Source organism: Emydura macquarii, unplaced genomic scaffold, assembly GCF_026122565.2.
Source record: "Emydura macquarii macquarii isolate MOO-44397 ecotype Brisbane River unplaced genomic scaffold, CSIRO-AGI_Emac_v2 contig_629, whole genome shotgun sequence".
In the NCBI taxonomy this organism is placed as follows: domain Eukaryota; kingdom Metazoa; phylum Chordata; order Testudines; family Chelidae; genus Emydura; species Emydura macquarii.
The window spans coordinates 7,766,075-7,786,292 of record NW_027130766.1 but is presented as its reverse complement, the minus strand read 5'-3'; the positions used below and the strand labels follow the sequence as shown (position 1 = coordinate 7,786,292).

The following is a 20,218-nucleotide window of genomic DNA, read 5'->3' as shown; positions in this document are numbered from 1 at the left end:
CCTGGTTCTGTTCTGATGTTCGTCTTGGAGGGGCTACTGAATTCTCTGCTTGTCCGTGCTGCCCCCCGCTGGCCAGCTGCTAGAACGCAGGCCATTGCCTTCCCAGACACCCTCATTTTACCGAAGGGTCAACGGAGTTTAAATGTCTTGCTCAAGGGGTGTGTTTGGACAGCTGCCCCTCCAACCCCGCAGCCAGGACTGCAAAATGTCCCACTAGCAGCTACAGCAATCTCCACCGTGGAAAAGGAGAGCTTGCCCCCGTGTGACCGGCTTGCTCCCCACAGATCAGGGTTTGGGAACCTCTGCGCCAGACCCATTAACAGTCCATGAAACAAGGTTTAAAATCCACCCATCCCATCTGCCTCCCTCAGGTCTGCCCACCTCCAGTATCTCACCCGCGCCTCCTACACTGAGCCCAAAGGGAACCTCAGTGCCCACGGCATGGTCAGTGCCTCTCACAACGTGGGCCACGCCAGCAGGCCAGGTCACGGTGCCTCCATGGCTCAGTCTTAAACTTATCACAGGCACCAGCAGAAGCCAGGCCCCACTGGAGTGACAGATGCAGATGACCCAGCAATGCTCTAGCTGGGAAGGTAGTTACACTCTTACCAGGTGCTGTGCCTCCAGAACCACCTCCCAGCAGCTGTTCCGCCTGCACTCCGAACCACGCCCGGCTGTAATAAATAAAAACAGGGCGGGAACTACACTTTGTTCTGCTGATCTTTGACACAGGAGCAGAGGGGAGGAGGGCTCAACTTCTGGAGGGAGAGGGCAGTGGTTGTGTCTTTGAAAATGACACTTGCTCAGCCTGGAGAGGTGCGTGGTAAGAAAGGGACTCAGTTTTCCAACAGTGCTAGAAGCTCGGGGAGGCGGAAATCCGGGCGGTTCTAGTACCCACAGTATCTGAAATTGCATGGCAGAGGGGACATTTGCCCCTCCAGACGACAGCTCGAGACCAGCTTTACGCAGCACAAAGGAAAGACCCAGAACATTCGTTACTTTCTAAAATGTATTCTCACCTCCACCAAGTCATTACAATGTTGGTTACAAGTGTGCACTCCTAAAGAACAGGGACAAAAACAAAGAAGCCATCACAGTGTTGTTAGGTCTAGAATTTCAGTCACGCGCCCGATATGTTAACTGGTGCGTTTCAGCCGTAAGGCAGAGAAAGGTACATTTGAAATGTAAAGGGTTTTTAAATGCCATTTGACTTCATTTCAGCTAAGTACAAAAGGTCATTAAATTACAAACAACAACAAAAAGGTACTTCAGTTAGAAAGCCACATCTGCATGAAAAGATCTCAACCCAAAACAGGCAGGGGGGGAGCTCAAAATGCTTCCTCCCTCCTCCCCCCGGGGGGGAATTCACAAGCCGAGGCTGTGCTTTGCTTTGTAGTAACTTGCTGAATGACTTGGCCGCGCTAGGGCAGCACGTGTCCAAGGCTGAAGGGGCAGCCTCTGTGCCAAGTTTCCCTGATGCAATTTACAAAACAGCTGAGAGGCCAAAGCCACACTGAAGCATAGCTGGAGGTGGAGCAGCTTCGCCTGCTGCGAGCCCCGCAGGAACTATGCTGCAGAGAGGCGGCAGATCACTGCAGCGTGGGCGAGCCAGGCGGCTTTGGCAACCACGGTGCTGCAGGGCCAGGAGTCTCCCAGGATTAGCTTCAGACTCCTAAAACAGGGATCCAGAGCATTTTCGAGTCCCAAAGGGGGAGGCACCCATTGAAATCGTGGGATGTGCATATCCTTGTGGATCACACCGAGTGGGCCCCATCCTTGGAAGTGGATGTTAAGGCTGATTGTAATATCACCTTCTGCTTACACAGAAGCCACACCCAAGGGCTGGGTACAAACTGTGTATGTGCTTATCCTGCCTAGCCAGTTTGCCCAAGAACAAGGCTGAAAGAAAAGCAGCCTGCAAGCAGGAGGACGGCTCTTCAGAAAGCCAGGGGGGGCTGGAGACCTGCGTGCCCCTCTTTGGGTCCCAGGGAGTGCGGAGACCCAAGGCAGGAGGAACTGTGTCTTTGCAGGGGGCAGCAGAGATCGGACACACGCTGCTTCCTGTCTGGTTCAGGTTGAGAGTTTGCACACACTTTGACAACAGAAACCGCCCACAGTTACCAGCAGGGCTTACTCCACAAATTAAGAGGAGGAGCTTCAACGTGGAAGTAGCGACTGAACAGCCAGCGTGTTCCTGTCAGACTGCTAACACTCAGCGGCCCTTTCCCACACACCTAGGCTTCAACAATGTTAGAAAGAAATCGCTAATTTAAGAGCTGAAAAAACAAAGTAAGGTATCGGATATTTCCTTGGGGAGCTGGTTATGTTCCTAGCGACCTGATGAACAGATTCCAATACCCAAAAGGAACCGTTCAGCTTAACAGAAAGGGCCAGTTCATTTTTAAAAAACAAAACCAGAACAGAATCAAGCCAGTTTCATTCAACATGTTAAGATGGGAAAAGGTCAAACATTTAATAACTGGGGGGAGACGGGGAGAATTGCAAGATCCTGCAACCAGGGAGCACCCCTTGTGTTCAATATTTCAACAACTCTGTGACCCGGGGTGGGGAGAGGGTGAGAGAAATGGTTTGCAGGCAAGCACCACTGAAAGCCGAAGAGGGAAGGGTGCCTAGCCCTGAATGCAATACAGATGTGGCAGGGCGCTGCAGGGGATGGCCTGCAGGCTTCACCTAAGCACAGAGAAGGGGACTTCTCGGAGTCAGAGCTTCCTGCTTGCTGGCGGTGCCGAGTCTGGCGCTGGAACTTCTGAGGCAGGCATCCCTACATACTGCTCCTTTCCTTTGATTTTTCACTTGTGCTGCCCTAGAGGGGAAATGCAAGCCAGAGGATTAGCATGCTGTCCGCACCATCCACAGGCTCTGCACAGGGTTACGTCTATCACCGGGGGGAGAGAGGGGCCACACCAGGGCACTAGAAAGCAGCCACCATTGTCCCACTCCCCCTTTGTTTTGGCTCTGCCCCCGGATTTCACCTCCATTGTGCCCACTCTGGCTAGCAGGATCTCACTTCACGTCAAACGCTCTCTGCACAGTGGTTAAGTTAAACAGACCACTGAGGAGTCGAGACCTGAGATTTCCCCACTGCTGTTGGCTAAAGCCAGGCATCTGGGAAACACCTTTTATCAGAGGATCTCAAAGCACCGTACAAAGGTGCCGATTCTCCCCATTCTATGGATGGGAAAACTAACGCCCAAGGCCACACAGTGAGTTAGTGGCAAAGCCAAGAATTGATCCCAGGAGTCGGGACTCCCAGCTCTCTGCTCTAGCGCCTCTCTTCCTGAGCAGCAGCCGGTAGTTCTGTGCACGCTATGACTGGGGCTCATGGAACTGTTACGGTGCACTGGACGATGCTTACGAGGACACCCAAACACGCACAGTGCATAGCACTGGAGAGGGGAAATGGTTTGCAGCATCTCTGTACAGACTTCAGATCTGCCCCTTAAACCGCTACATGGTCAAGGCTTCAGCATTTACTTTTCTCAAGAAATCACAATTTCCTAAGTCAGAACTGGATCTTTTAAAGTATCTTTTATTCCCTAAACAGAAAGGAAACCAAGAGTCAACTTTGGACTTACTTTGTACGTGGGTTTAGATTTAAAGTATTTAGAAACTCAAATTAACTGGAGCCCTGCTTACAACCTGCAACGAGAAGCTGGAGTTTGGGACACGTCAAAAGGTTAGACATTTGAAGATTTTCTTGAAACAACATTGCTTTGGGGAGGGAGGGGGGATTGGAAAGACGTCGCACGCCACTGGGAACACGTCTCCTGCATGGTCTCACACAGCAGCGCACGGCGGAGGGGTCAGTACCTCAGGAGGCGGTGGCTTGATCGTCACGGGCTGGGATGTTCTTCGCGGCGGAGAAGGTTTTGGCTGCACTTGTTGCTGCACAGTGTTATAGTAGGTGACCCCTCCGTACACCTGGGCCTGGGCCTGCATCCGCCAGAGAACAGAAAGGGTCAGTTCTTCCCCACATGGGATGTGGAGCAGGCTGCAGCTGCCCGGGCGTTCGGCCTGGCGTTTGTTGAAGTGTGTAAAACAGCTTTACACGTGGAGGCACCTAAAGCCAGAGAGAAGCAGACGCGCTCGCAGAGCAGCAGCTGAGTTTCACTTTGCGCTGTGGAAAGCAGCTGCCAAACTTTGCCTGCAAACACTGACAAGGCGCTAGCTAGAGGAGCCCACTCCACTGCAGCGAACTTGCCAAGGCAACCCCGCACTCACCGCCCGTGGCCTTGCTGCCATGGCTAGCTGTCTGACTGGGTCAGTCTACAGCGAAGTTGGTTTGATTCCTACATGTTAAGGTCAGATGGGGTCATCATGCCCTGCAGGGTTTTCCATAGGCCATATAATGTTTCCACTTTAAAATAGCAACTGATTTGTGTTCAAGGTGGCTGATAATTCCCCATCAAACCCAACCCATGCCCAGGAGCCTGGGGTCCTGCGCTCGCTCCAAATCACACTCTCTCTCTTTAACTAGACCAGCAGAGAAGGGAAAGGTCAAAATGTTTCGTCTGGGTTAAGAAACTGCACCTCTTTTGTCTTGCCACTGAGTGTCACCCGTGTGCCATTTGCAAGACAGCCTCAAAGACAGGAGGTTCTGACTTGCCACAGCTCCTGTCATTAGCAGGACACCCTGGGAAAGCACACACCCCACCTGAGGGACAGGACCCCAAGACAAACCACCATTGGATACAGTACTTCAGATAGTGGATGTACTGGCCTGGTAGTTAAAAGAAACCCACCCATCTGGCTTCTAGCAATTCTCACAAGAGCCTTTCCCAAAACTGGGATGTCACAGGGAAGGTTTCTCCTGGCCTGAAAGTGGCCTTTGGGTGGCCACCTCGCTGACGAGTGGGCGTCCACACAAACACCAGGTGGCTCCAGCCTGCTGCCTTGGTTTAACAAACAAAAGGAAGCAGGCTCTAAAAGAGAATCCAATAACTCTCTGTACTTGGCTTAGCTTGGACTATGAACAGACCTGGCCAGCTAACGTGCTTCTAGGCAGTTTCACTTTCCTGGCTCTTTTGCCCAAACTATACAGCCACCACATACCACCAGGTAGTTTATGACTAAAATTCAAATTCCAGGCCCGGTGTGGGTGAACCAGGGAGGTGAGATCAGTCTCCTTCTGTTACCCAAATTGAGTAGAAAGCAAAATGTTTTCCTCATCCATGCTCATTACTAAGATGTATTTGTATAGTCTGTGTTAGTAACCTAGTACGTGACCTACTATAGGGAGTAATCCCACATGGCAGGGAGATCAGCTGTGACCCCATCCTGTCTCAAAGGCCATACAACACATGGACCCACCAGTACAGGATCCCAGAGCTCCACACTTAAAAAACTTCTGCTCAAGACAATCAAAGTGGTCAGCTCACCTGTGTGTTGGAATACAGATGGGGAGGTGGGGGTGGTGGCAATGCTCCTGGGGGATAGGGGTAGCTGGGATTCCCAAAATTCATGACTCCGGGAGGGGAGAAATAGGTGGGTGCAAGCAGCTGCTGTGGCGGGGGTTGCCCCGGAGGCATGGAGACTGGTGGAGGATATAAGCCAGGGTTAGCCAAAGGTGCTGGTGTCTGATGTGGATGTAAACCTAGGAAATGAAGCAAAATAAATCCATATGTAATGTCACCTATGAAACCAACGCATGCTAGGAAAAGGCTGCGCACGTTTGGTTGCCAAAGGGAATTAGCGTCTCTGGGTTCACCTTGCTCTGACCTTCGCTACCTGAACACAAAGGGCGCTGACAGAACCTGACTCCTTGGCACACGCTCACGACAGACTAGCTCCTGGCCTGTCTAAAACAGGAAAGTTCACACACAAAGAGTAGAATGCTGGCAGTGCCCGCCAGAGAGTGGCGAGTCTCCCAACACATGGATCCTATTGAAACGCACTACACAATGCGCTAGTAAGTTTACTTACTATGGGAAACAATCCCACATTAGCCTTTAGGGGCAAATCTAAGAGCCCTGCTGTCTCCATCTCATTTCTGGGCTCCTTCATATCGAATTGCTGCTGGGTCAAAAAACGTGGCAAGTGTTTCCATCCAGGATGATGGGGCTGGCTGCTTCAGCTTGCCATAAAATGGGGAAGTGACTTAGCCCACTATTCTGCACAAAACCAGCAATGTTCTACCCCAAAGTTTCCAAGCCACCCTCAAGAGGTCTTGGACCTGCACTGGCCTTAAGCAAAGGAGATGTAGCAGCTAGGAAACATATATACATGGACACACGACATTTAACAAAGATCACGCCACTTATTCATGGTATCACTATGTGAACGAGCAAGATTTACTTATAATGCATAAGAAATATATATACAGCTGCGTCAATCTCAATCTCATAAATGGGTATGAAACTGAAGGGGTCTTTGATTTTACACTTCAACAGATCAGCAACACTTCGCACAGCATTTTCCATTTTCAAAATGCAGTGCAGACGTTTATCCACCTACTGATAGGTAAGGATGCTCCATTTTACAGATGGGGAAACAGAAGTTAAATGCCTTGGCCAAGGCCAGAGGAAGTCTACATCAGAGCTGGATTACAACTCAGGAGTTCTTAATTCCCAGGCCAGGCCTGTGCTCAGACTGGACTTTTCTCAAATGCACGGTTAGAAAGTCTGCTGATGAGGGCAGGCGGGGGGGAAGGTAGCTCACCTGGATGCGGGAGATGCATTTCTGGCTGTACAATCATACCCTGGGGGGGCAACGGGGCAGGAGTCTCGCTGTGTGTGTAGATTGGTCCCTGGAATTGTACTGCAAGAGAAAACAGTTTGAGGAAATAAGCTACTTAGCTTATTCTGTTGTAATGAGTCAGATTGATTAGAGACGTCAAAGAGCCAGTCACAGCATTTGAGCACTGTTGTATTAGATGTGCAGGAATAAGTATGCTGAAGAAATAATGCCAATTGCACATGCAATCCAGCAATGGGATGAAATGAGCTACTAAGCCCAACAGAGGGAGAGCTCCCAAGTATTTACCTGTAACAGAACATACAACACTTAAGTAGCTTCCTCCGTTAACAATTTTAACATTTAGCTCGATTTTAAACATCTCATTTACTCCCCACTCTCTCCCTCGTAAAATGCCAATGAAACTATTATTTCTACCAAGTTTCAACTCCCACTTCACACAATCTAGAGCAATGTCCGAGTTTCCAGTGCTGCAGATGCAATGCAATGACGAAGGTAATACTGGCAGGTGCTTTACAAACATAACTAGGGCAGAGGTTAAACCCAGAAAACTCGGTTGTCATGGACATTTAAGAATGATTACAGGCAATCATTTCATATTAAGCATTGAAATTTTAACCACCTAAATACTGGATCTGTAACTAGTTGACCATGTCCCTTTCAAGAGGGAGGATCTCTTCAAGTACTCATCAAAGGCTCCCAATGATTAGCTTGGTTTTATGTCTGAAGGAGAACACCACATATCCCTCCCCACTGACACAGCAGTTTGGTAAGCAGCTGGGAACCCCACCCAACCCCCATCAAAGCTCATTTCTGAGTGTGCTAAAGAATAGAGGCAAGAGGAAGGGTGGCCGCAGGGGATACTCACATGGATCATAATAGTGCCCTTCCAGGATGCTGATGTGCATGGGGGGAGCAGGCTCTGGAACTGGGGGCCGCTGACGCTGGGATGAGTAACGTTTTGCACGGCCCCCCGGCACCCCCTGAAAGAGTCCAAAGACATCTGTGAGCTCCAGAGAGCTACAGAGAGGAATTCGTGCAGGCTCTGACCAGTGTTACCCACCCAGCCTACTGAGAAACCTACACTCAGCTTAGAAAACAAAATGGCAAACCCTTCTACACACGGAAAGGAAAAATGCCGGCGTGCGCCAGCCAGGTTCTAACAATTAATGCACAGAACCAAATCGATGCTTGGACTTCAAATTACTAAAAAGAAAAGTTACACTCCATCCAAGAGTCCCTGCTTTACCATTTCCTCCATCCTGTTGAATTGAGGTGGTGGGCCAGCTCCCATGTGCATATGATTGGGAATACCTAGGGAAAGAGAGACAGTGGTTACTAAGTCTTACACTCGTCTTTAGTTATAAGCAATCTCATGTGTCAAAGGCATCACTAGAAGTCATCTGCCCACCTATGTCAATGCACTGCTTTAGAGGAGTTACTGCAGTGTGAATGCCAACATGTGCCTTGCAAATTTCAGTGAAGTCATGAGGAGTTTTGATGAGGAAGAGGAAGGTGCGTGGCTGGCTGACTCTTGCTCACAAGGTCAGGACCTAACTGATCTCCATAGGTGGGGTTGGGAAGGAATTTTCCTTCAAGCCAGATTGGCAGTGACCTTGGGGGTTTTCACCTGCCCCTGCAGCCTGCGGGTCACTTGCAGGATTATCTGGGCGGTATCTTACTTAATCATTTCCCAGCTATTGCAGGGGCCTCGGGCAACAGTGCTCCTCGCTCCCCCCCAACTCTCTGCCTATGGCACATGACAATCTAGCCTCCTGAGTGCTGTGATACCTTGGTCTCCTGTCGTTTGTTGGGATCAGTGTGTGGTGCTGGGCGGTGTGGGTGGCCTGTGATACACAGGAGGTCAGACTAGAAGATCTGCTCTTCCTTTCTGGCCTTAAACTCTGACTACACGTAAAATCCCAATGTCAGGTCAGTGTCATAGGGCAACTCTCATGCTGCAGGTCACACCACAAGTGCACCAGCCTCAGTTTTCCCTCTCAGATAACCCAAGGACTAGGCTCCCTTGCTTCAACAATGCCCTTCCTTGGGGCCGGTTTATTACGAAAACCATAGTGTAAATTGTCCAAACGCTAAGTCCCAATAGTCCATTTATCACCCAGTGCAAGTAGCCCTTAAAATCGCACATCCTCTCGGCCATTCCATCACCCCCAAACTCCTTGCCAGTCCTCTTCTGTCCCTCTGCCAGGACAGCCAGCCCAGGCCTTCCAGTGGGAGTGTAACCCTGCTCCTCCCAGCGAGAACCCCCACTGCCTCTCTGCTGGAGATCAGCCTCGACAGAGAGAATCCCTGGCGCTGCCAGCCCTCTCGCTGCTCCCCTGGGTCCAACTGTCCAGCGTGGAAGCCCCTCTGCTGCTCCCCTGCCATTAGCCCTCCCTGGCCCTTGGCTTTGGCTCTCTGGCTTAGACATCCACAGGCAACTCCCTCTGCTGATCTAACCGCCTTCAGCTCTCTCCGGCTCTGGCTTTTGGAGAGCAGCCAGCAAACTCCTCTTGCTTGCTCTCCTCCCTTCGCCTGGAACCTCTTACCGCTTCCTCCAGAGATCTCCTCCAGTCCCCCCAGGCTCTGCCAGCTCTCACCTGCCTTTTTCCTCCCAGGCAGCTCTCACCAGCTGCTTTTCCTGACTGAACTAGTCTGCTCTAACTTACTGGAGGCTCCCTCAGATTCTCCCACATCCTTCATAGCCCCTTGTGCTGTCCTGCCATCTTAACTGGGAGCGCCTACCCTGGCACAGGGGAGCTGGATCTGCTTCATTTACTGGGGCTGGCCACCCTGTGACAGTCAGAAATTGATAAAAGCAATTTCCAACACACTGTGAGTGAGCAAAGCAACAATCAAACATGCCCAGATGCCGTTTACATTGCTAATGTACCTTTGCATGTGGAATGCCTCCTAGAACCTGTTCACCTAGCCAAATTCCTCCTAAAAACCAACTTCAGGAGACATGAGGGGGCAGGAAAATTAATCTGAATTAAAGATGTGAATTAAAGTGGATTAGTTAAACCACGTTAAACCCATGTGGATGCTCTTATTCAGAACTGAAGTGGCCTTAACAGGAAAGGAACTATCTAGATGCATACAAGCCTCACTGATTGTGTGGTACAAATATTACCCAATTGAACCGATATGGACCCCCTATTATTCCAGTACGAATGGCTTTTTTTGGTTTAGCTTAAACCAGGGCTCGACAAACCCGGGCACCAGGTTGCCATGGCACCTAGGAATTTAATTCTGGCACCTAGTATTTCTCCCAGTGAAAGACTGGGTCCCAGGGGGAGCGGCTGCCACGCTCCGGCCAGGGCGCCCTGCCACTGGGCCCACGTTGTAGGAGAGGGGTGGGGAAAAGGAGCAGGGCCACAATGGGAGAGCGGCCTGCGCTCTGGCCAGGGCGCCACTGCGTCCATGTGGCGAGGCCAGGAGGGGAGAGCCCACATTGTATGGCTCCTTAATTTTTGGGCTGGCTCCTAACTATGATGCAAATTTGTCGAGCCCTGGCTTAAACCCCTTCCCAAGAGACAAACGAAATCGAAAAGGCCACCCTTACATCAGCATGAAAGTGTCCACACAATGGATTATACAGGTTTATCTATATCCATTTTCAAGTCACAACTTCGCTTACCTGTGTACAACTTTCCGAAGTAGACAAGCCACAAGTGTCCTTGATTCAATTCTGCCAGATTCTACTCTGGACAGCAGGAGAAACTGCCTAGCACCAAGCTCAGTGCACAAGAACGCAGGATTTGCCATTCCCAATCTGACCACTGGTTCATTTAGTCTGGCAGGAGCCAAACCCAGTACCTAAGAAGGCTACACAGGGCTAATTATGGAGTGCTAGAGACAAAAGGGGGAAGATTCTTTCCTCCCCACGGCAGGTTTCCTTCTGTTTGTTCCGGATGTCCCGCCCTTCAGTTTCACCCAGTATCCTGCCTTGCTTTCACACTGAGACAGGGCAAGAGAGGGAACCGTCAGTTCTCATCCTCTCCCACCCCTCAGTTACTCCACCTATTCCCTGTTGTTACTTTCCAGGCCAACTAACCCCCCTTTTTGGAAGGCTGGGGTGGAAATTTCTTGTCATGTGTCCTGATCAGTCCTCTCTAAGCAGCTTTTTGGGACGATTTCAGTCTCCACTACCTACCTCAGGGGAGCGGCTAGCACTGGAACATGGCACTCCCAGGATTCCACACACTGTTTGCCTAATTGTCCCACTGACACCAGCTGTTTTATCCTAATAATTTTTTCCCTAGCTCCTCCCAGAAGATCCTGCACATTCAGAGTCCATCAGCTCACACAAGAAGTTTACATTTGCACTGCAGAGCCTTCCGTTTATGTGCATTAACTTCCCCCACCGCCATATTGTCCTTCAAACTATGTGGAGTCTCTCACAAACCTTCTGTTATTAAAGTAACTTAATATCAGCAACAAACCAACTGATGTCTGCAGACAGGCACCAGTGATGCAGCTGTTGAGGTGGAAGACAGCAAGCAACCTGCCTAACAGCTGAGCATGTGGGATACACTTGTCAAATACAACCATGTAAATTCATATTCTTCTGCAGAGGGCCAGGGGAGCCACGGAAAGCAGAGAGGATCGGATTTAAAGGGCTGTGTTCCAGGCAGGAGTAAACTGCATGGAATTCCATGTACTTACTTCAGAGCAGAGCCCTGAGAGCGACAATTAAGCGAGCCCCCCAGCTCTAATTAACTGTCAGACCTTTAGAGCACAGCAGTGGTGCTGCATTCAGCAGGAAATACCAAGGAAAGCCCAACAGCCTGTGGCACTTACCTCGAAGTTCCCGAGGCTGTATGAACTGAGGTTGCCCTTGGGGCCAGTTCTGCTCGGTTAGATTCAACTGAGTCATTTCTTGTTCAAGTCCATCCATACTGGATTCTACTGGTGCCTCCCAACTACCGGCCTTCACAGGCGGAGGGGGCGTCACTGCCTGCACTGGTTTTGGAGACACAGGCGTCAACCCTTCTGGAAGCGGCACTTCATCTGCCAGCTTTCCTGCATCGCCAGCTTTATTCCTGGTCCTCCTTGCCCGGGAGTAGGATTTCTTTTCGATGGGTCTATCTGGTGGCGGCTGTACAGAGTCTGTACTTGCAGTCTGGCTTTCCAAAATGATCTCTTCCTTCTTAACAGGGCTGCTGGGGACATGCGCAATCTCCGCTTCAGGAGAAGGGTCTCTCTCCACGGCTTGTTCGACACGCCTTGCCCGGTAGCTGCTTTCGTGTCTGGTCTGCTCGCCCGTTCGAGAAAGGTGCTGGCTGTTGGCTTCCACAGCTCGGTAGTTTGGACGGTTCTCTTTGTAGCCACCCGGCCTCGGAAAGCTCCTGGCAGGGGGTGTCCTCCCCGTGCCTGCGGCGTTCCGGCTGATGAAGGTTCGTGTAGACAGTGGAGCACTGTCGGAGCCCTGGTGTCTTGGCGGCTTGTTTTGCCTTTCATTGGCCCAGTTCGGCTCTCGCTGTGGAGGGCTCCCAAACCTGAAGGGGAAAGAACACGAAGGGTCTGAAGCGAATCCCTGAGCTGCACCGCTGGGAGGTGTTTACACCACCACGGCTGTAAGTGCCCTTTAAGATCCTTTCCCACAGACAAAGCACCACGGCAGCCTGTTTCCCCAGACCATACTGGAGGCCGCATCCCACAGAGCCCGGTGCTTCCTCTCCTGAGTAGAACGACGCCCCTCTTCCTGAAGCGCAGCATCCAGACACCCTGATGGCCCAGGAACCCAAGTCTCAATCTGGCCCTAGTAAGGCAGAGCATCATGCACCCGTTAGTCCTCTGCCCAACCCCCACCTCCAAGTTCTTCCCTGTTTGATGCTCAACATATCGGTGGCTGCAGGAAGGTTGACCTTTCCCCCAGTACACGAGGTGCCTGCTGATTTGACTCGCTAGGGCCTTGGCTGCTCACCGTGGCTTGTGCATCCTCCTCGGCTTGATGTCGTCAGGATTGTGAGCTGACCTGATGTCATAACCGTAGAGCGCAATCAGCTCCTGCCTGCTTTTCGGGGCTTGCTCGTCTTCCCGGAATTTGTCATGTTCCCAGCGGCCCTCATCTTTCCATAGCTTTCGCTGGCGACCCTTCGGCCTGGAACAGGGATGCGGAGAGAACCAACATGTCTTTACAAAGCCCAGCAAACATGGGGGAAATGGGCACGGAAGTTCCAGACAGTACAGGCTGCAAACAAAGGCTGCTGGTTTCTGGGAGGGGTGTGCCTGGGAAACTGTGGAACATCTCCCCTTCCCCAATGCCATTCGCAGCCTTTCAGGGCTCAGAGAGTCAGTGCCCCACCAGCCCAGGGAGGAAGATCAGATTTCTTTGAGAACCCACCACTCTGAGTACATCAGCAAAAGGTCACAGTCCAATGGCAGGAGGCTCAGCTTGGGCTTCTGTAGCATTACCAGTCCCTGCCGCCTGAGGAGCACATGGAACCAAAGCCTGGCTTGGCAAAACATGACCACTAGGCAACTGGGCCAGCACACAGCAACGTCTCACGTGTCTTGCACATCTCACAGCCTGCCACATATTGAACACGGAAGCCAGAGCTGCAGTGTTTTAGGTGACGGCTCAGGATTCAACCTTTCTGTAGCCAGGGAAGCTCTGTGATTATTACCTACCTGACTTCCTCCTCTTGGGCCTGTCCTCGGAGATCATGTTCAAAGAAGAGCCCTTTGCGGGGTATGTACGCAGGGTTCTTCCGATCCTCATCATCATCCAAGTGCTTGGGGACCTTTTTCCCAACTTTATTCTCAATCGGTTCAGTGCTCTCCTATCAAAATCAGATAGCTCATTACACTGCAGCAGCCCTTCTATGTACAGCCACCCTCGACCCCAGAGACCACACAGGACACATTAGATATCTACCTGCCCATCCCCGCTTTGTCTCTCGCCAGTCACAGCACCTTTCGGATCAGGTTTCTCTTCCCCTTTCTCAGCTTTTCCTGTGGATTCACTGACATTGTTACTCTCCTGCTTCAGCTCCACTTTTGAGCTTTCCTCCTCACTGTACTCTCCTTCCTCGGCCTGAAAACAAGCATCCAATCGCTGAGACAAGATGACACATGGTGTTAGCGGCAGATTCCCCAGTAAGTTATAGCAGATACGTCTAGATCTCCACAGCTGCAGTCAGCTCCCTATCCAATACCTCTTTCCGCTGCTAAAGAGGGTCAACTGTTTAACAGGGAGGAAGGGACAAGGGGGCTGGTTCCTTTCTCCACCAATACCAAAGAGCAGCACTAGGCCACGAACAACCACCATTTCTAGAAGAATTCGGAGCATATGTTGAAAAAAATCAAACGCATCCAGAGCCTCTGATCTTTACACAGTGGAGCCATTTGTGCAGCACCATGAGACAAGCTACCAAGTGAGGTGGCTCATAACCATCAGCCTCCACTGCTCACATGGACCATGTCTTCTTTCCCCCACTGAAGGACTGGACCCAGCCACCTGTGCTTTTGAACTCCCGGGAACTGGGTGGTTGGCTGACTCCAGGCACTGCTTGCAAGAGCCTGACCGTGTTTCACATCCTGGGAGACTGCAAGCCTTCCTCTGACTGGAATCTACACTCAAAATAGTATTTGCATGATTAACAAGATGACTGCTCTAGTTTCTCTTCCAATACTACATGTTCACATGCCAGGTGCTACTCCTTTTATTTATGTTTACTTCAGTCACACAGCAGCATGTGAAGGGAGGTAGTTCAGTTGTTCTGGGGCTATGTTAATTGGGTATCTAGAGACCCTCTCTCTCTATTTCCTAGATTCAGCTGCAGATTGAATGCAGGTCTCTGCAGATCAAGCATACAGGGAGTGAGTGGGAAAGGGCACACTAGGAGGAGAGGGGAACAAATGGTGATTTCAGAGCCTCTTCCCTCCACATTCTGACCTGACTTTGGAGACTGCAGCAGCCCCGGAGCATTGACTGCAGGGACTAATATCGGAAGCAATGGCAGGCCCAGCTGGCTACTTTAACAAGCAAGCTGCCCTCTGCACATCTTTCTGCCCCTTTCTCCTCATCACCCTCGCTGCACTTGTTTGGAGAGAAAGTTTTTCCCTAGAAAGGTTTCACTGTGCTATTCAGCACCCCGTGCACCTCGGCAGAGAAGGGAAGTGTTTAGAAACTAGAACTGCCATGCTTATACCAAGCTGGCAGACAGTCATAGCCCCCAGCAAACATCCCAAAACACCCTTCAAGCTCCTAGTCCTATTGTCATGCACAAAACGTCCAAGGAGCACTAGGCAACAGTATGCTGTCAAGACCACCTTACTGAAAACAGCTGTCCTCAGCGACAAAAGGAATTACTGACAAGACAAGTTCTCTGTTGGGAGATGTGAATGGTCAGGCCATATGACTGGACACAGCTCAGCATCTGTGTTCCTCTTTCAGCCTAAAGTAAGCTTTTCGAGTTCAATATTTATTTCTGAGTTGCACCTAATCAAGATGCAGCAAGCGCTCTAAACCCCTTTTCCTTTACACCCTGCTGCCGGTTTCAAGTCTGTCCCCTCATCTGCACCACTGGTTTTCACAGAGGAGCAAGGCCCTTTTCCTGGTATGCTTGTTGGCAGTTGGGACAGCAGTTCTTGAACCAGAGACACAGCTAGCTTAAGGCAGGCTAGACAAAACACTAGATTCACAGATTCCAAGGCCAAAAGGTACCATTTTTACTGTCTAGTCTGACCTCCTGTACAACACAAGCCAGAGAACTGCCCCCCAAATAATCCCTAGAGCAGATCTTTTAGAAAAACACCCCATCCTGATTTAAAAATTGCCAGGATGACCACCATGACCCTGGTAAACTGTTCCAAGATAACATACTACAGTACCGCACTGGCCAGAGGACAGACTTGATATCACTCAGTGGGATTTTCCATTTCTAACTCTGACCACTTACGCAACACAGCCAGCCTCAAATACCCACACAGGCTAGATGCAAAGTCTTGCATGTCATCCAGTTTCTTGAGACAAAGGGAAACTCTACAGTCAGGGTCCGTAGGACATAACAATGCATATAAACTGGTTTCTGTGTTAAGGTAATGCAAGAAACAGAAGCTCTGAAGACTATTTTAGGTGTCAGTATAAAGAATACACTCACCTCGGAGTCTTCTGCACTTTCATAATCCGAGAGAACAGCTACAGAAGAGAAAGCAGAAGTCTGGCATAAACGCTGCGATAGTGGTGCTTTCTCCAAACATGATTTAGTTTTGAACTGTAACACTTAGAACATCATTCATCAACAATCCAGTGTACAGACACACAACACAAACCACAGAGGAGCTAAATATTAATATTAAACTGGCCCTCAATCTCTCAGATGAACAGCATAACCAGTTTCCATGAGAACAAAAGACTATGTTAAGAGCATAAGAACGGCCATAGTGGGTCAGACCAATGCTCCATCTAGCCCAGTGCTACATGCACCAGAGGAAACAAACAGAACAGATGCTCAGACTGTAGCAGGGGAAGCAGGACAGCTGGCCTTTCAAAATGGCTGCAAAATATGCATTTCTTTAATAGGTCATAAATTCTGTGTTTTAATAGCTCACTTCTCCCTCCCAGCAGGACAAATCAAAGATAGTTATTACTTACCATCTCCTTCGATGCCATCTTCACTTTCCTATTGAGAGAGAGAGAGACACACACACACACAGACACGTTACTGGGCATGTGATGATTTGGGAACATTTCAGTGAGTTGCCCTCTCAAATGTGACTCCACATAAGACATCTAGGCAAACTTCAGGCAAGTGCCAGAGAAATGCCAGTGGCCCTAGCACATATTGGTACCATTGATAAAGGGAGATGGAGAGTCATCCTCAAAGCTAAATTTAGATCACTCACAAGGAGAACATACACAGATCCAGGAATCTGTACAGTAGCTTTCCCAAAAAAGCATCCAGTTGCATGCACAGGGCCAGTCTGACTGAGGGAAATTCAAGCTCTCAATGCATGAAAAGGTGGTATGAAAAGGAGGCATTTAAACTGTGTTTTGTCACTATAGGTCTTTTGAGGAAAAGAGGCAACCTACACAAATGATTAAACTTAACCAAACTGGAACCAGACTGCTGACTCAGAAAGTTACTGGGGGATTATTTAAAATCAGTGGCTTTCCCCAGCCTACACGTTCTCAACAGCACCCAGCTCAGACAGACAGACAGCTACCAGAAATATAAATGTTACTCTGTAGCCAGTGAAAGATAGGACAGAAGTTAAGACTGAACTGGAGGAGATAAGATCACAAAGATAATTCCAGAAGTAGCAGAACATCAGACTAAGGAACTTAATAAAACAGGCTTATGATCAAAAATAAAAAACAGCACATATATTAAGAAGACGCCTAAAAGCAAAAACAGGTGAAGAACGAACATGCCTGAAAGCAGAATAGGAATATGGCATAAAGGTCTGGTGGAATAACAAAATGCAAAGAGATACTGCAATAGACCACTATAAACTACATAGGAAAAACAATTAGATTGGGCAGAGCATTATCCCTAAAAAAGTACATAAAAATTGCTGAAAAGGGGGCAGACTAGTACAAATACAATTCCCAAGGGTTATACTACTGGCCTCATGATGAGGAAAAGAAAATGACAAACAAATAGGAAATTTTGTAAGCATATTAGAAACAAGAAATCTGAGAGAGAATTATTAGGTCCACCAAAGGTATAAGGCAAGGCAGAAAGTATGTTTTCAACTGAGATTTAGACAGTCACAAACTTGTAAACACACTGACATCCACAACTCACAAGCTAAGAAAGTGCAAGATTCACTTTTAACACTTACACACAGCGTTTTACCTGATTGAAACCATTTCAACAGTCCTGACTGTCTTATGTTTCTCTAAAATCGTATTTGGGGATAGGCAATACATTTATCAGCAAACCTGATGATCAAATTAAGCTTTGCTAACTAGCTGCAAAATTTCATGAGAAAGGGTCATGGACCAACCAGTTATTAATCTAAAAGCCCAGTCCCAGACCACCTGCACTAACTCATTTGAGCAACAGAGTCTGTACAATCTTTACTGCTGCAGTGGAAAGGGAGAGGAGGAAAGACACAGTCCTGAAATGAAAAAGGATTACTGATACTTATTTTTTCAAGCCAATCCAATAGTAGTTCCAGCCTTACTCTAATGTGTGAAGATGTGCAAGGAGGGTCACTAGGTTTACTCTTCTGCCCCTTAATTGTCACATTGCCTGTTTGGATCAAGGGTTTAAGTCATTTCTTTAGTGTGTGGATAAGAGGAGGACAGGAGGGACTGTGTGATCGCTAGACACAGACTAACAAATGATGAAGTTAAGTCTTACTACACGTCAAAGATCAGTTTGCTAAGGGGCTGGGCTAGGAGGTGGAATCTAGGGTTTCTAATCAATTCCTCTAAATACTTCAGCCCTACTGTTTTGGATGAGAGAAACTGAACAAGATTTTTAGGATGCTGGACCCATAAGCTTGTCGTCTGGCCCCACTTTTCTCATTGGGAATGATGCCTTGCCCACCCCCAAACCAAGCGGCAGAGGACCCCGGCTCCCCCGCCCAAGCCCCAACACACCGGGGAAGGGATCTGTCCCCAACCCGGATGTGTGAGACCCCAGCAATGGGGAAACAAGCCCACAGGACGGGGCAGCGCCGCACACCACCCAGCCCCCTTCTTCTCTGGGGCACAGACTCACAAGCCGGGGTGGGGAGGTGCCAACCACGCCCCAGCCACCTCCCGGCTCCCCCCAGATGTTGAACCCAGGCCCCATCCAGGCAGCCTCGGCTGGTTTGGAACCCTGCGGCCTGCCCCCCACTCTACTCCCCAACTGCCGGCAGCCACCCCACGGTTCCCCCCCACACTCGGCCCCCCGCAGCTCCCCCCAGGCCCAGCCTCACTCGCACACTCGGCCCCCCTCCCCCAGCCCAGCCTCACTCGCACACTCGGCCCCCCTCCCCACAGCCCCCCCACACTCGCCCCCCCCGGCCCAGCCTCACTCACACACTCGGACTCTTGCGGGCTCTGGGCGCCCCCGGCCGCGCTCTCGGCCGCGCGGCCCCGACCCGCGGCGGGCAGGGTCCCGGCGACGGCCCGGGCCGGTCGCGGGGGCGGGGCGGGGGAGCCGGAGCGGCGCCCCGCGGCCGCGGAGTCGGCGCTGTCCGAGGCGGCCGAGTCGGACTCGTCCTCGCTGTCCTGGGAGGCCCGCTGCCGCCGCCTGTCCGCCATCTTGCGGCTCTGGGTCGCTCGGGGCGGGGGCCGGCCGGGGCGGGACTGCGCAGGGGCCGACGGGACCGCGAGCGGACTACAACTCCCAGGATGCACCGCGGGGCCACCACCCGCTTCCGGCCCCTCGCTGGAAGGGGTCAACATTCCAGTTCCTCGGCAGCCTGCTCACCGCTCCCAGAATGCTTTGCAAAAGAGCCCGGGTAACTGCCCCTCCCTCAGGGATGGCGCGGAGCTTGGGGCGGGCCTATCTCCGCGTGGCGGGGCTATGACGTCATATTGTGGCGGCGGGGCACCGCGCGATGACGTCATGCGGTCACCGACCAGTGACATCACTGCCCTGCTTGGCTGACCCCTGGCTCTGACTCATGCCTGACCCCGGGCCTGGGGCTGGACCAGCCCCTCTGCAGGCCCCATGGCAAGCCCGAGCCCCGCTGGGCGCCCCAGCTCCTTCTCTGCCCTGGCACAGGGGCTGAGAGGGACGTGGGTCTCCTCGTGCCTTGGCCCCACTTCCTGTGGGTGGAAGGGGCACGCGCCCCACGCCCCAGCCCCACGCCCAGAGCCCCTGGCTGGCGGGGCCCCGCGCACTCCGCCAGGGCCAGCTCGCTAAGCAGAAGTGTCCTGGCCACTGGGGGAGACCCCTGCAAGTGGAGTGGGCAGCCGGGTGTTATTTACCCAGCCTGCCTGGTGCTCGTTGTACCGGTGGAGACCCTGAACACGGGCTGTACGCACCCCTCCATGGGGGGAGCTGGGCAATTAGCAGCTCACCTGAAGAAAGGTTTTCCCTGGCACCTCAATTTCATGCTCCTTTCCTTGTCCTGTGTGTCATTTTCCACCCCTGAAAACGAGGGAGTACCACACTGCTGTGAAATGGAAGTAACTGCCTGTTCTTCAAATGGTAGCTAGGGGCCTAACTTCTACTGAAGCCAGGGGGAGTTGGGCTCCCCCTTATCCTTGAGGATCTGGGCCTTTGGGACCAAGATTAGGGACAGGAGGCAGTTAGTCAGCCACATTGTACAGAGAAGGAAACTGAGGCACAAGGAGATAAAGTGTGTCACTTGGCTTCAGTGAGAACAGAAGCACAGTGACCACCTGCACCATTATCTACTCAACACACTTGTTCACCCACTGTAAAGTCAGGTGATTCTCTACATATTCAATAGGTTCATCTCTCTCTTAGTCACGAGGTACACCCTCTGCTCAGCTGTTATCTATGAACAGCAGCAACTGTTTGCCTTTTCATCCACCCACTTGCTTAAAGATTTGTAAGGAGAATAAAATTAATCAGGAGCA

General features: G+C 50.9%; 1 protein-coding gene across 3 annotated transcripts; it reads right to left on the bottom strand.

The window, feature by feature from the left end:
* Window positions 1-991: 991 nt before the first annotated feature.
* Window positions 992-18,960, bottom strand: CASC3 (CASC3 exon junction complex subunit). 3 transcript variants are annotated; one of them, XM_067541253.1, is made up of 14 exons: window positions 18,704-18,960; window positions 16,319-16,346; window positions 15,825-15,862; window positions 13,598-13,777; window positions 13,351-13,502; window positions 12,644-12,820; window positions 11,518-12,215; window positions 7,964-8,028; window positions 7,583-7,697; window positions 6,679-6,777; window positions 5,400-5,614; window positions 3,832-3,954; window positions 3,597-3,673; window positions 992-2,824 (listed from the first exon to the last, which is right to left on the bottom strand). In XM_067541253.1, the coding sequence occupies exons 1-13, from the start codon at window positions 18,926-18,928 to the stop codon at window positions 3,638-3,640; spliced, it is 2,151 nt and encodes a 716-aa protein (XP_067397354.1). In that variant the 5' UTR covers window positions 18,929-18,960; the 3' UTR covers window positions 992-2,824; window positions 3,597-3,637. The 3 variants fall into 3 exon arrangements, with proteins under 3 accessions (XP_067397354.1, XP_067397355.1, XP_067397356.1); XM_067541254.1 differs by having other exon boundaries at window positions 3,597-3,660; XM_067541255.1 differs by having other exon boundaries at window positions 13,598-13,756.
* Between the last annotated feature and the right edge of the window lie 1,258 nt (window positions 18,961-20,218).